At 39.2% G+C, this 16,396-nt stretch overlaps 1 protein-coding gene across 4 annotated transcripts in view; it reads right to left on the bottom strand.

The window, feature by feature from the left end:
• Positions 1-12,050: 12,050 nt before the first annotated feature.
• Positions 12,051-16,396, bottom strand: part of LOC123767014 (beta-alanyl-bioamine nonribosomal peptide synthetase ebony) — a 43,913-nt gene continuing 39,567 nt past the window's right edge. For 2 of the 4 annotated variants that reach the window (XM_069307672.1, XM_069307673.1), the window contains exon 20: positions 12,051-15,498. In XM_069307672.1, the coding sequence (XP_069163773.1) occupies positions 15,361-15,498 (138 nt within the window). In that variant the 3' untranslated portion in view covers positions 12,051-15,360. The remainder of the gene's footprint in view (positions 15,499-16,396) is intronic. The other 2 variants (XM_069307671.1, XM_069307674.1) reach the window with 1 other exon arrangement.

The raw sequence follows: 16,396 nt of genomic DNA, 5'->3' as shown, positions 1-16,396 counted from the left end.
GAAAACTTTCTAACATCTCTATGACACATCTAAGTCTCAAGCTTCCATCAGTGCCCCCCCTTGTTCTGTTGTTATTCACTGTAAACATTTCCTGTTTCCACCTTGTCAATTCCTCTAAGTATTTTATACGTCTGTATCATGTCCCCACCTCTCTCTCTCTTTCTTTCTAACGTCGTCAGGTTTAGTTCTTTCAGTCTTTCTTCGTACCTCATCCCTACCAGCTCTGGGACGGGTCTCATTGCAAACTTCTGCACTTTTTCGAGCTTCCTTATGTGTGTGTTTTTTTATTTAGATGCCGGCTCCAAGATGGGGCGGCATATTGTAAGACTGACCTCACATAGACGGTATACAGTGATCTAAAAGCCTCTTTCTCCAGGTTTCTGAAGGATGTTGTGACTTGCCATTACAGTTGAGTATGCGGCTGATGTTATTAAGTGCAGGCGATGAGACACAATAACGTGGCTGAAGTATGTTGACCAGACCACACACTAGAAAGCGAAGGGACGACGACGTTTCGGTCCGTCCTGGGCCATTCTCAAGTCGATTGTGACTTGAGAATGGTCCAGGACGGACCGAAACGTCGTCGACCGTCCCTTCACCTTCTAGTGTGTGGTCTGGTTGACTTTTTTTATGTTTAAACGCGCCCTTACAGGCTACTGATACCTTTCCTCACCCCAACTTGCTTACGTCAATTGTTTCCTCATTCTAGGAGAGTCTTGTACCTGAAATAACTCCCCCCCACCACCCCCCTCCTTCCCCCTCCCAAAACCTGCTCCAATCTCCATCCACACCCACCCAGCCCCCACCCCCCACCCCGGCAATCATTCCCATGGTTAAGCGTAATTTCCGACAGTGTGTGAGTTCTCTAGCATTTCTATTGCAAGCTTGCAATTTCCTCTCCTCTTGGGCCTGTGATCATATCTATCCTCAAGCTACCAATCTACGGCTCTCCAATTCAGCGTCTTTCGTATATTTGCCTTTTTTGATTGATATTTTTTTTTACTGGTGTTTTAAAACTGAGCGGTAATGAGAAAATGGGAATACAAAGTTCACAGACTACGATGGATGGAGACGCCGAGCTGAGAGAGGACTTTGATATGGTGAATGACGTTTCGCTTTTAAGGGTTTCAGCACATCAGATGTGAGTGACTTGGTAAAGCTCTTGGAGAGAGAGAAATGTTTTCTAAAATTAAATTTTACGTTCAGATTGGTGTTATGTGGGTTTCAGTATTGTGTGTGTGTTCGTGGGGATGTTTTATTAATCAATATTGAGGTTATTCTAACCCTTAGTGACCATCAGTCGCCCAGTGTTCAGTAAATAGTTCAGTAACCCCTCCTGAGGTTGATAGGCTTTGATAGTCCTCTATGGGATGATTGTTCTTAATAATCCTCTAGAGGGTGATAAGCCTTATTAACCCTCCAGATTTGATAGGCCTTATTAACCCTCTAGAGGTTGATAGGCCTGAAGCCCAACATAAACTTATGAGCAAATCACTAACAGAAAATGAATTTTTTTGAATTTGAACACTGGCGCCGAATTATTTATTTTTGAATTTGTGTAAACTATATCTACTTTATCCTGCTGCTATTAACATGGTATTATATTGACAAAAATGTGAAAGTATAAAATAAAAATTTTCTTATAGAAATATTTAGCATTATTTATTAATCTCTGGAAATTTTAACATAAATTAATTATTTTAAATATTCTGCTATCCTTTCTCTGGCCGTAATAGTATCACACAGACGATCATTCCAGTGTCAAAAGCTTTGTTAAAAGGCGCCTCTTTCCCAAAGTAAATAGATAACTATTCTATTTGTCAATATTTCACACTGCTAAGCTGTACCGTTGGACACTCTCTCTCCGTTGGACACACACTCTCTCTCTCTCTCTCTCTCTCTCTCTCTCTCTCTCTCTCTCTCTCTCTCTCTCTCTCTCTCTCTCTCTCTCTCTCTCTCTCTCTCTCGTACCAACATTCTTTTAAATTTCATATATCCAGACAGGAGGAACATTTTTATGTGAAGTAAACATATTTAAATTTTGCAATATTATTATTTTATTATACACAAATTAACAATGATACTAATAACAATAGAAATTAACATTAACAATATTACCTTAGGGTTGATATCAAATGTAAAATTCATACTACTAATGTTATAATGGAGAATGATTGATAATATTAACCCTTAACATAATGATCTTAATTAAAATGATTAACTGTCTGATTTCAGTTCTAATACCCATCGATAATAGTTATCATTTGCTAAATACTTATAGTATCACTTTAGTGCTAAACATTAAAATAGTTAATTTAAAGAAAAATAATGGTATTAAATGCTAAACATTAAGAGTTAAAGTATAATTATTAACTGTAATAGTTTCAATTCAGTGGTAAACAGTCTTCAGTAATATTTGTCGTTATTTAAAATGTCAATAATTTTATCTCATTATTGATTTAAAAAGTAAACAACATGATCTCAATAATGCCTGAAACAAACATTAGTACTCTTCACAAGAGAGGCAAATTGTTTGTTTTTTTTTTTTGTTTACGAATCATCACTGAAAAGGCTGGTTCTTGTTCTCGATCACGACCTTCATGTATCATTAATTGTTCACCATTGTTCTTCTGTATCACTGAGGCAGCGGGTGTTCACCATCACTAAGGTAGTTGTTGCTCACCATCACTACAGGCCCCTGTCAGATGTTTTTATTATTTTAGTATTGTTATTTAGATATAGTGTTAATCAGTGAACTACCTTCTCTGGAAGCGAGTCTCTCCAAAGCTAACATTGTTCATGATGTGAATTGTTGACATCGACAGTTGATAGCGATTGGTGAGTTAATATTCACCAAGATCTTATGTTCTTTCAAGTGTTATATTTTGTTTTCAAGATTTGTGTACATATGTTAATGTGAATAACGATGATGATAAAAATCTAATGGAAACATGTGTTGTGCGCAATATTTCTGATGTATATGGTTGTGCTGGCCGAGGATATTGGTGGCTGGAAGCGTCATGGCGTCTGGTGGAGGTTCGCGCAGCGTCTCTCCTGCAAATATTGACGATACCTTAGAGGACACTGGGGAACCACTTTTGCACGCCACACATTTAGATCATGAACATCACCCGGTCTTAGAAGAGGATCTAGATGGAGTTTTCCTAGACAGCAAACATCACAGCAAGGCAAACAGATTGGAGGCGAAACGCCGCCAACTTACAGAGGTAAACAGAGACCATGCCGGCACCACGCGGCCTCAGTATCAACCTCCACAGCTCAACCAAGGTAGGCTAAGTTCTTCTGATTTGCAAACTTTCATCATTGCCTTTGATGGCGAAGAGGAAAATGTGTTCAGAAATAGCCGAGCACAAAGTATCTTATATAATGCCATTCCCAAGATATTCGGGATCGATGTGCACAATATGAGACCAAATAAACAGAAAAACCTGATCGCAGTGGACCACAAACATGGCGAAGAACTAAAGCTTTCAGACATTACTGACATCTGTGGCCACAAAGTCAAGTGCTATAAACCACTTGGGGACCGATTAACAAAATATGTAATCCGACATGTTGTAGACATCAGTGTAGACGACATCAAAGCACAACTTGAGACACATGACATCCCGATCCATGGAATCAAAAAATTTATGCGAAGAACAGACGGAGAACTGAGTGATACAGGCACTGCTCTGCTTACCTTTCTAGACTACATCCCCCCTGAGAGGATTTGGTTAAATGGCTTCCTCCATAAACTAGAGGTGTATATACCACGTCCCACTCAGTGTTTTAAATGTAAAGGTTTTAACCATACCTGGAAAGGCTGCACCAAAGACATTAAATGTGGGAAATGCTCTGGTTCCCATTACACGCAAGATTGTACATCAGATACACTCACCTGCTCAAACTGTGGTGGCGACCACGACATTACATTCAAACAATGTCCCTCATACATAGCAGCAGCAGCAAAAACTAAGGTTCTCCCTACCAACAACCTGCTATACAGTAGTGCACTGAAACAACCTAACACAGCCCATCATCAAACACCACCTCACACTCAACCACAACCTTTGCTTGTACCTGATATATCTGTCACCGACACTCCCACAACCCCAGGGTCCAACCATCCCTCACAAAATGCACAACTGAATTCTGATCTTGCTGAAACTCTTGTCACTCGCATTGAAAATGATCTTGTTGAAACTGTTGTCACGCGCATTGAAAATGCACTAGAAAAAACGCTGGACCGACTGATAACTAAATTCTTTACACAAGTAACACAACCCACTCCTGAGGCTGACCCAAAAGACATCCCATCAACAGCTACAGACACTGACATCCGCCCAAACAAAGCCACCATTGCTGGACACACATTGTTTGAACAGATGATAGAAAAACTCATAAATAACTCCCTAGCACGCCTTACCAAAATCATTCCACAGGCTGACTTGCCACAAACCCAAACCGCCAGTACCAAGAGTAAGGCACAGCCCACATCCACATCTAGGTATCCAACACGTACTACTACTGGCATACCAAGGAAAACAGACACATCCATAACCCACACATCCTAAATGGCTCCCCTAACATTCATGACTTGGAACGCAAAAAGCATTAAAACATCTCTCACAGAACTTAAACAATTCCTTTACTCATCCAAACCGGACTTAGCTTTCATAACCGAATCCTGGCTCACCCCTAAACAAAATCCTATTTTTAAAAACTTTCAGATGCAGAGACTGGACAGACCAAACCGTATGGGTGGTGGTATTTTCCTCCTAACACGGAGTAACATGACATGTAAACCTGTAACGCTTACACATTTTGTAAATGGTAAGCTAGAAATTTTAGCATGCCTAATACCCTACAATGGTACACACATATCCTTTCTGGGTATATACAACCCTGGTGGCACAATAAATTTAAATGAACTAGAATTCTATCTAAACCAACTACGGCAACCGATCATCGTTACAGGTGATCTCAATGCAAACCACCCCACATGGAGTAGAGGTACCCAAAATACTGCAGGCACCGATTTATATAACTACTTAGACACTACACCATATATTCTTCTTTCGCCGCCCTACCTTGCAACCTACTTTAACTACAGAACCAATTATGAAGCCTCATTGGACATCTGCTTTGGCTCTGCACATTTTCAACAAGAACTACAGTTTCATACTGGACCAGATATTGGAAGTGACCACAAACCCCTCATTATAAAATTTACTAACTTTCAGCCACCAACCCACCCCCTAACGCTCCCCAAGTGGAACATTAAGAAACTAGATAAGGAAAAATGGGCTGATACTGTCTGTCTCCCAGATACAGACGATGTAGACCCCAACACGCGACTATCCACAATCACCTCGGCCATAAATTGTGCAGCCACCCAAATGCTCAAGAAAACTTCAGGACATAGGTCAAACAAACCACTTAAACCGTGGTGGAACGCGGAATGTGCACGAACAGTCGCTTTACGCCGACGAGCCATACAAAAACAAAGACGTCAACCCTCCCTACAGAACTGGGTTAATCTCCGGCGGGCTACAGCAGAAGCCAAAAAAACCATACTGTCAGCAAAGCGAGCATCATGGGCAAAATTTTGTGATAGCCTCACACCCACTACGCCACATTCAAAAGTCTGGGCTACATTTAACAGCATTAAAGGTCGCCCAACATTCCCTTCGTTCCCCCTGACGATCAACGGTTCACTCTGTCAAACACCTCAGGAGCGTGCAAATGTTCTTGCTGAATGTCTTAAAGTTACCCTCTCAACACCCTTCTTTCATGCCCAAGAACTCCCCCTCAGACAAGAAATTGACCGTGCCATACTGCTACCCATGCCTGGCGTCGACAACATATACACCTTAAGCGAGCTACAATTAGCCTTAACCCGCCTACCTCTTGGCAAGGCACCTGGAGAGGATGGAATTCCATATGAACTCAAAACATCTCCCATCAACTGCACATAGTACTCTCCTAAACTATTACAACCTATGCTGGACTCACGGAAATATTCCCTCACAATGGCAGACCAGTATTATTCTTCCGTTCCTTAAACCAGGAAAAGACCCATCCCAACCTGCGTCATATAGACCTATTTCCCTACTATCATGCCTCAGTAAAGTCATGGAAAGACTAGTACATACTCGCCTCCAATGGTATTTAGAATATAATAATATTATACCGTCACTCCAAGCTGGATTTCGACCGCAATGCTCCACACTCGATCAAATACTTTGCCTTGAACATGAAATCCGCACCTCTCTCAGAAGCAGTAAATATTGCCTTGTTGTCTACTTAGACCTCAAAGGAGCTTTTGATAGCATTCCTCATACTTGCCTCCTCGCAAAGCTTGCGCGTTTAGGCGTACAGGGAAGATTACTTTTATGGTTAAAATCTTATCTTACGAACAGGACCTCTAAAGTCTATATACAAGGCGAGTTTTCCGATGACATCCCAATACAAACGGGTGTCCCACAAGGCTCCATACTAAGCCCAACCCTTTTTGCTGCATTCTTAGCAGATTTGCCTAACACCCATCCTGTTAACCTCTCGGCGTACGCCGACGACTTAACACTGTATTACTCAGACAACGCCTTACCTAATACAGTCTCAACCATGCAAACAGCACTTGATCACCTCATAGATTGGACACAACAATGGGGCCTTCAAGTTAGTACTACCAAAACCTATTATCAAATTTTCACTAAAAAAAGACTCGTTCATCTACCCACCCTCACAATACACAACACTCCCATCCAACACGTACGAGAACATAAATACCTTGGCATGCACTTAGACTCGCCCTCACTTACCTGGACAGCACACATTCAACACCTTAAACAGACGACACAACCCCGACTCGCCATACTGAAAGCCCTCACTGGCACCACCTGGGGAGCACACCATAAAATCCTGCTCCGTTTCTATACAACCTACATTCGCAGCCAAATAGACTATTGTTGCCAAGCATATGCATCGGCTGCGCCTACTAACTTACAGAGCCTAGAGGTCATCCAAAACAATGCCATGCGACTTATATGTGGCGCAATGCGTTCCACTCCTATCCTCGGACTTTACGGGGAAACGGGCCTCACAAGCCTAGCCACCAGACGAGACATAATGTGTGCCAACTATCTGTCACTCTGTACCACTGCTCACCAGACACACCCATACAGATCAAAAATTAACCCAACAGTTAACCCACATAACCCCCGCTTCCCAACCAATCACTCACAACCTTTCCTCACACGGGCTACAAATAACCTCAATATAGACCTCTCTCTACTCCAAAACTCGGAAACCCAACTTACTGTTCCCCCTATTCCACCCTGGCTTTATACAACTCCTAATACAGCAATACAACTCGAAGACAACATTCCAAAGTCTGCACCAAACTCAGCCATAGCCTCAGTCTTTCTCTCAACAATGAAAAATTGCTACCCAAATACCACAGCGATTTATACAGATGGATCTCGCATCATCACGAACAACGTACCCTCGGTCACTAGCGCTGTATGGATACCGGAATACCATCTCAAGCAGGGATGGCGGTTACCAAACCAACTATCTGTTTTCACAGCTGAATTATATGCCTTATATCAAGCTCTCCAAATAATCACAACATTACCAGTCGGGACATATACAATCTGCAGTGACTCCAAGAGTGCGATTCAAGCAATTACGTACTCTTCAAAAACGTGCAAGGAGTTTGTTTACCCATGTCTTCAACTTCTTCATGAACATCGATTGAACGGTTATGATACCTCTATCCAATGGGTCCCAGCGCATTGTGGTATTCTCCATAATGAACTAGTAGATCAACTAGCCAAAGCAATGCACAACACACCTCACATTACCCGTCATCCAATTCCCCATGTTGCACGTAAAGGAGCCTTCAAAAATACCATCACCCAAGATTTTGCGACGAAATGGAAAACGTCATGCTCACCTTTGTACTATGGGTCCATTAAAAAGAAGTGGGAAACTTGGAAACATGTCAGATATAAAAGCAGAGAAATTGATATAGCGATGACCAGATTAAGGCTGGGACACACCAAACTAGCAGCACACAGCTCTAAGTACAGAACAGACATCAACGAACTCTGCATCCACTGTCAGGTGCCTGAAACAATCGAACACTATCTCCTACATTGCTTCCGACACTATAGTGCCAGAGTAAATTTCAAACAAGAACTTATCTCACTTAAAATACCCTTTACCATCGAGCATATATTAGGAGGCGGTGACCACTCGTTACAAGAAAAATACCAAATAGTCAAAGCACTGGCTAAATATCTCCAATCGACCAACAAATTGGGTCACATCTGACCCGCGCCACATTTATACCTGGCGCCACCAACAGCTAAACACAGAAAACAACTGCCTCGTCGCAACACCAAGGATCAGCTGACGCCATAAACACAACACACCGCCCTACGGTGCGGCAAGTCTCCCTCTAACATCCACCTCTGTTTTAGTCGCCGCTCCTCTGTCTACAGCACAACGCAACAAGCACTTTTGAAACTCTTATCATCTTCAACATAAACGCCTCTACCAACATCTGTACTGGTGCAGTCATCGGGAGGACAAACCCTTCATGCAAACTGCACCTACTATCAAGAAGAAGAAGAAGAGGATATTGTTACCACCGATCGAGGTGAGGCTTCTAATAATGTTAGCGAGGCAGAGAACATATCTACAAGGATTCGAACCTACGTCCGGGAGCATCCCAGACGCTGCCTTAATCGACTGAGCTACAACGTAGGGTTACGAGGAAGAAGTTCCTCGCTGTCCTTACGGTACCTGGGGTTTCGAGAGTCGGTAGTGGTGTAGCAGGACCAGTCCTCCACACACTCATGATCCACTAACACGTAGCAAGGACGGCATTGGCGGATGGCGTTACTTGAGACTAGCAGCATCCCCCACCGCGGCAGACCCACCAGTAGGAGGGCCGTCAGGAGAGCGAGCCATCTCCACCAAGCCCAGGTCCTTCCAGCCATAGATCAGCGCCCGCTGGAAGTTTCGGCGGGGAAGCTTGTTGAAGCCTTTGCAAGATCCAGTCAGAGACTGACTTTAAAACCAGCGCCCGGGTCCAGGCGACTAGTAAAACAGGAGGAGCTTCTCACCGGCCTGAAGATAGCAACACCCCATTGACAATACAAGGAAAATTATCCTACTCGCTGCTTCCATGTTGTCAATTATATATCAGCTTAGTACTGCCTCTCACAGCTCTCCTCGCTATGCGTTCACATCAAAAGTGCAAGAGCAAACTTTGCCTCATTAGTGCAATGTCGATTAGTTAAGATTATACAGGTAATAATTCAAGTAGTAACTCCATAACTAGCATCAGGTGTGGAGGGGGAACTCCCGCCGGAAGCCCGAGGAGGCGGTCGTGCGTCAGAGGCCGCCAGGCTGGTCAGGGTCGCTGCCAGTCATTGTGCTTCCGTGTGGCAGTCATGGTACTGACGTCATGGTTGTTCCCTGCAGGAGTATATAGTTGTTTCATAGTTCCTGGACAGAATCCGGCACCGTCTCCCACGTCCATTGGAAAACAATGCTCCATCCACAACTTTTTATGCCAGATTTTACCTAAATCTAAAACAATAGCAACCAAGTTGCATTATATTTCCTTTATATTGAGCCACTTTGCTTCATTTTATATGAGGTATGGGATAAATAGGAGATAGCAGATGAGGCTATATATAAAAGCAGACGACCTCTGTAATCTCATCCTCCCACATCACTTTCTAAGGTCACAGCTAAGTGCCTGAATTGACCTATAAACTCGTTCATCTGAGATCACCTAGTCATACTAGATCAGACCTGAGTGCCTAAACTGACCTGTACATCTAAGTCACACTTCGATTAGCGATCACAAATGAGCTTTCACTGTTACGAGTGAGGTTGACTCACGTGAGTAATGGGTAAGATGGATGTGTATGTGTGTGTGTGTGTGTATGTGTGTGTGTATGTGTGTGTGTGTGTGTGTACAGTCCATCCTCCTAAATTGAAGGTACTTACAGTAACGACGCGGACAGTCTTACAAATACGGACGTGATGGACCAATTGGAGGTAGACTTTTGTTTTACTGAATTTGGAAAGTTTTTCTAGTTATGTTGCTAATGGAACCCAACGTAACCATCCTAATACATGCTATCTGAGGCCTAATATAGTACATTTTTTTCTAATATTAATAGTATACTAATATAGTATATTTTCAATATTAATAAACTGAAGAAACCTTATTTCATACATTTGTAAATGAATAATTGGCGTGTTTTCGTGAGATTTCTGAGCATAAGACACATAGCAGTGAATTCATCAGAAGGACTCGCAGCATTTAATTCGAAAAGTTTAAATGACGAGTTTTAACGAGCCCAGTTCAGACATCTAAGATAAACGGCAAGTTTAAGGGACAGAGATTTAAAAAAGGTGATTAAGTGACGAAGATTTTAAAAAGTATTTGAATGGAAGGAGTTCACTGGATGATTCCAGATGACGGTTTATATAAGCCACGCCCATGATGCTCATAGGAATTATATGTACGGTTAACTGGTCGATTTAAAACATTACTAAGAAAACTATATGAGCAATGTGTGACGGTAAAGAAACAGAGTACATGTGGGTTATATTACTCAGCCTAGCACCTCGCTACTGTACCCACTGATGTGAACTCCGTCGTTTTAATGACATTATTAAGGTATTTAATTAATTCTATTAAGGTACTCAGTGGTATCAATATGGTATTTCATCTTAATTGTATCATTAAGGTATTTCATTAATTCCATTAAGGTACTTAATAGTATCAGTTTGGTATTTCATCTTAATTGTATCAGTTACGGATATTCCTTATATTTTACATTATTTTGCCTTATAGTATTACAATTTAATAACAAACAATCCCAATTCTGTTTCGCTCGTCCTGGGAAATATTAATTAAATAATGATTTCATTAACATAATAATACATACCTGTGATATTCGCCATATTCTAGACATAATTAGCTCTCCCAAAGGGAAAAAACTTGTCAAACTGCAAGATGTTAATTTTAATTGGAGTAAAACATTGGCCTGTAATTGTTAATTACGGCCTGTTATATGTACACGATAATATATTGTATTGGGGGGATCTTGGCGGGAGTGGAGGGGGGGGGAGACTTTATCCACATTATATAATCTTTAATATAGAATATAGAAGCAGCACATTGCTGTGTATTCCTAAGCTTGTTAATAAAAAAAACGTGGTCGCTCTTCGATACATTAGGTTCCTCTAAGCTTTATAAATATTCCTGTGGCTTATTTTACTTCTTATGTTATAACTTACATACTGTTTTACCTGTTGCACTCAGTAGTATAACTTAGTTTAAATGACTAGTTCCCCACGAAGGCTAATTGCAGTTATGCATTATCATTTATAATGCCATTTATTGTAAACATTTATAATTTATTTATTATCTACTTCATTTATGCCATTTATTGTAAGCTTTATAAATAACTTATGCTATTACTTCCTGACCCTGCCCAGGATGCAACACCCCATAATAAGCTGACTAACTCCTGGGTACCTAATTACTGAAAGGTGAACAGGGTCATGAAGTGATAGGAAACGCGCCCAACTATTTCTGTCTCGCCCGGCATTGGAACACGGAATTTTAGATTGTGAGTACAGAACGAACGCGACTGTACCACCGGGACCCTAGTTTGGGAAATTAATTCATGCTCTTCTCTGGAGACATAGTTTTTTTTAGTTCTTTTGGCCCGGGTGAGAGTTGTGTGCTACTGTGTCTTTTCAGTGTTTGGGGTAAATTTTATAATGTTAATCACATATATAGGGTGTTTTAGTTCAATGTATACTGTGTAGCTTAAGATATATACATTCGAAATTTACAAGGTGCAAGGTGTGTTGTCAACAAATAGGTCTGACTTGAGGCATTTAGTAATTCACTGGTGTATTTATAAGAAAGAAGAATAGGGTAAGAATATTGCCCAGGGAAAACACCTGTATTAATTGGCAATGATGGATAATAATAATAATAATATAATACTCATTTTTATTCGTTCAAACAAATTGTGTACAGAGTATGTCACATAGTTTATATCAACAAAACATTTAACAAGGCCACTAATGACTGGCAGTGTTTCAGGCAAACCTTAAAATTAACATTTGGTTTAGATGAAACTTGGGTATTCCACAAAAATATATTAAGATATATAAATATATTAATTAGCAATTAATCTAATGTTTAACAGTATCCTAGGCTGATACTTGATGATAAAGAGTGTACATTATATAGGTTATAGCTTTGGTGGTTAATATTGATATGGTAAGTTATATGTATTACAGTTGTTACAGTTATCTCCTGCATAGCACTAGTTTCGTCCTGTTCCTTACCACCTACATATCAACATGCTCCAACATCAAGACTCAAGATCAACAACAACAATGTGCTCAAATTTATTTATTGTATTTATTTATATTTATACAAGAAGTTACTTTGGGTCAGTGAGAGTACATAGCACGATGTGTTTACATTCTTGTAAAGCCACTAGTACGCACAACGTTTCGGGCAGGTCCTTAATCTAACAGATAATATTAAGTAGGTAATGTCTAGCAAAATTTATAAAATGCTAATGTATTGTTGTTGTTGTTCACTTCATCCTACCTTCCACGAGAGCCTGTACCTGCCATCTCACCAGACGCCAGGCAAACTAATCAGGACGGTCGTTATCCTGTCGGTTCCTCATCATTCAGCCCCAGAATTAATGCCAGTCTGACGTCACCACCCATATATAAGGGCTTGCTAGTGTCCAGCACAGCAGATTACCCTTCTAGTGCTCATTGCTTCCGCATCTATTCTCGCCTACAGACCCTTGTTATTAACGTAAAATTCAGTGTATATTTCTCTTTTGATTGAGTTTAAGCCAAGTGAATAAGGGGTTTTGTTTTCATTAATTATTACTTATCGTTTTGTGTAAAATTAAAGTCATCTTTGGTATGTTAAATATTTAAAGTTTTATTCTCGTGTTTTTTGCCCACAATTGACACACCGTAAAAAGACCAAGCAGTTTTATTTTAATTTATTTTCTCTTTGTTTTTTATTAATATGAGATTGGCGAAACACCTGCCAGAATAGTTACTGCTCTATTCCAGATCTCGTCACACAGTAGTATACAAAGTTATATGTATATCAGTAGTATACAGACAATACATAAAAATATATATTTACCTGAGGGTCACTGTCTCTCGAGTGACCTCAAGGAGGACAGGAAGCCAGCAACATATCAAAGGTCCCCCAAATTTGTCCAGATGATTTTATCTATTTTGATCTTTAATTACAGCAGTGTTGTCATTCACAGTTTTGTCAGGTATGCAGTTCATAGGTTTATAACCCTATGGGTGAAAAAGCATCACCTGTTTTCTGTCCTACATTGTGGCTAGGTTCAGCATGAATCTGTTGCTTCTTGTTCCTGTTACAAGCTACCTTTTGAATATGCGGTCAGGATCAGTATCCCCCAAATTGTTCATTATTTATTTAAATTTTGATAAGATCAGCCCTGTCATGTCTGGTTTGCAGTGTTAGTTGCCCGAGGTTCTCAACCATTCCTGGTATGGAAGTAGACTTGGTTCAGAAATTGTATTTCCCGGTGTTGAATTTTCTTCAAAACATACATGTCTTTCAGAAGATGAGATCTACATGCTTGGATACAATAATTCAAGTGGGAGATACACCAGTGATTTATACAGTTAAACCTTCTTTTCCCTTAAATCAAAGTTACTTTTGACTATTCCTAAGATTTGGTTGGCTCTTTCTTTTTTTTCTTTTTATTTTTTATACTGCAGCTCCCAATTATTATGCAACTTTCAGCAATTGATGGATTCAGACAAATATACACATAATTAACTTATTAAAGAGAAACTGATGAAAATTATGATGTAGAGCAGTTGATATATAGGCTTATTCAAACTACAGTACATAATATTAAACATAGAATTAATACAGCACTTAATTTTTTTTAAATGGGTTAAAGATAGTACATGCAGTCCCCAATTAATGAACAGGACGAATTCTGAAAAGGCATTTGTAACTGAACCAGATATTCCATAAGCACAGTACTATAAATGGGGGGGATACATTTCTGAACTATTAAAAATGAATCTTACAAAATTCAAAATGTTAAGACAATTAGAAACACTGCACTGCTTGTCTGAATTTATGCTTTTTGAAGAGCAAAATGGTAAGATTACAGTACTGAAGGAAGAGACAGTAAAGTAAAAAATAAAAATAAAAAAAATAAAAAGTCATAAGTAAAGGTAAAGAAGCAGGTAAACCAGGTAAACCTCGTTGATGATACATGAGAACCAGTGCAAACAAGCATACAAGTGTATGCAAACAAGCATACTTCCTCTTCTTATCAGCAATTATTGAAGAACTTGTCCTCAATAAACAACTGAACTATTGCATTAGCACTGTAATGCGGGGACTTCAGAATTGGTTCATATATAGCAGGACTAGGGGGGACTAAATTGGAAACTTGGAAGCTGTTCTTATGCTGGATATCCATAAATCAGGGACCCACTATGCAGCATTTCAATTCATTTGGAATCTCACAAATGCAGAGAGAATTATCTTTTATGTGGTATCTGTTGCACTCTTCAAAAAATGTTTTAGGTCAGAATTCATATTGAACTTCAGTTCTAATGTTATAGAATATATATGATAGTGTGTGTATTACTTTTCTATTTAGCATGTTCAGTGATTTAAATAAAGTATGCTGCATTTTGTTAGATTGGTGTGTTTGTTATTATTATAATGATTATATTTTTGGGTAAACTGCTTTCTTATACTGTATATCTCCAGCTTCTATTACTAGTGAAAGTGCATGCATAAATATAACTATGTATATAAACTTTACCTATCAGTTATGCTTTATATTAGTATACTGTATATATTTTCCCATCTCATTTACTTCATGAACTTAAAAGTTCCTGCTGTTCACATAAGTATTGAGGTCGATCTCGAACCCATTGTTGATGTGACGACTTATATTGAATTTTGTAACTAGCTCATCAACATTGTAACTTGCTTAGCTAAATGAATTGTGGGGTTCAGTCCCTGAGCCCATTATGTGCCTCTGTAACCCTTTCCACTACCGCCCACAAGAAATGTATGGGGTGCATAATAAATGAACTAAACTAAACTAACATAAGTATGTGCCTTCAGACTGAACATAATCCACAAACAAAAACTATCTTAACAGGTTACATTTATATGTCAAATAATAATTTCTATTTAAACTTAACAATTACACTGGCTCTCATTTATTTATGAAACATCAAAAAGAACACCTACAAAAACTTTGCAGTTGTAATAATATGCTGAGAATCAGGAGCAGACCCGAAGGGTTTGGTGCCATCTGCAGCCACCCACAGGTTAATCTGGTAGTCGTGGAGGACTTGGTATGACAACACGTCATCACACACTTGCTGTTAGAAATGTACAGAATAATTTACAAATTAAGTAAAGACCTGACTTTTCAAATATGAGCCTGCAAAAGGGTTATATAAAGGATCCTAAATTACTGTAGACTTTGAATCTATAAAATGTTGTATTCCATTAACCAATTTGTAAAGAGAAACAAAGATGCACCTAAATGATATTACATTCCACTTGATTGACAGTCGAGAGGTGGGACTAAAGAACCAAAGCTCAACCCCTGCAAGCACAACTAGGTGAGTACATATTTACTTATATAGTTACCACACCTGCAGCATAAATCTCCTATAAGAGCCCTTATCTTAAATAAGCCAACTGTGTTTACATTATTTTGGTGCTAAACATTACAGCAAATATACTCTAGTGACTATTCTCATTAATTAAAACCAATATTTACCATTAAAACTATAGACTGAAAATGCAGTCTACACTCTAACCTAGAAAACTATATGCAGTATATACTCTATTTAACAGGACTATACGGGGCAATGCCCTACTTCTGTATTTACTGTGGTTCGTTATTGTCGACTACAGTACATTGTCGGTAATACAGTAATGCTAGTCATCTTCAGGCAACTAAATTACTGTATTTCTTTATGCAAATGATATAAATTGTATATATATATATATATATATATATATATATATATATATATATATATATATATATATATATATATATATATATATATATATATATATATATATATATATATATATATTATTACAAGTATTCTACTGTGCTATGCAGCAGAACATGTCATGTTTGATAGAAAAAAGTACAGTTTCCATGAAGTATTTACTGCTTGGTCAGCCTTCATTGCTAATAACTAATAACTTTTGATTTTGATTTTGAAGTAAATTGCTTGGTCAGGTGGGACCTGTGTG

This window comes from Procambarus clarkii, chromosome 60 (genome assembly GCF_040958095.1).
Source record: "Procambarus clarkii isolate CNS0578487 chromosome 60, FALCON_Pclarkii_2.0, whole genome shotgun sequence".
In the NCBI taxonomy this organism is placed as follows: domain Eukaryota; kingdom Metazoa; phylum Arthropoda; class Malacostraca; order Decapoda; family Cambaridae; genus Procambarus; species Procambarus clarkii.
Note: the sequence above shows the minus strand (reverse complement) of the source record. Positions and strands in the feature narration are given on the sequence as shown.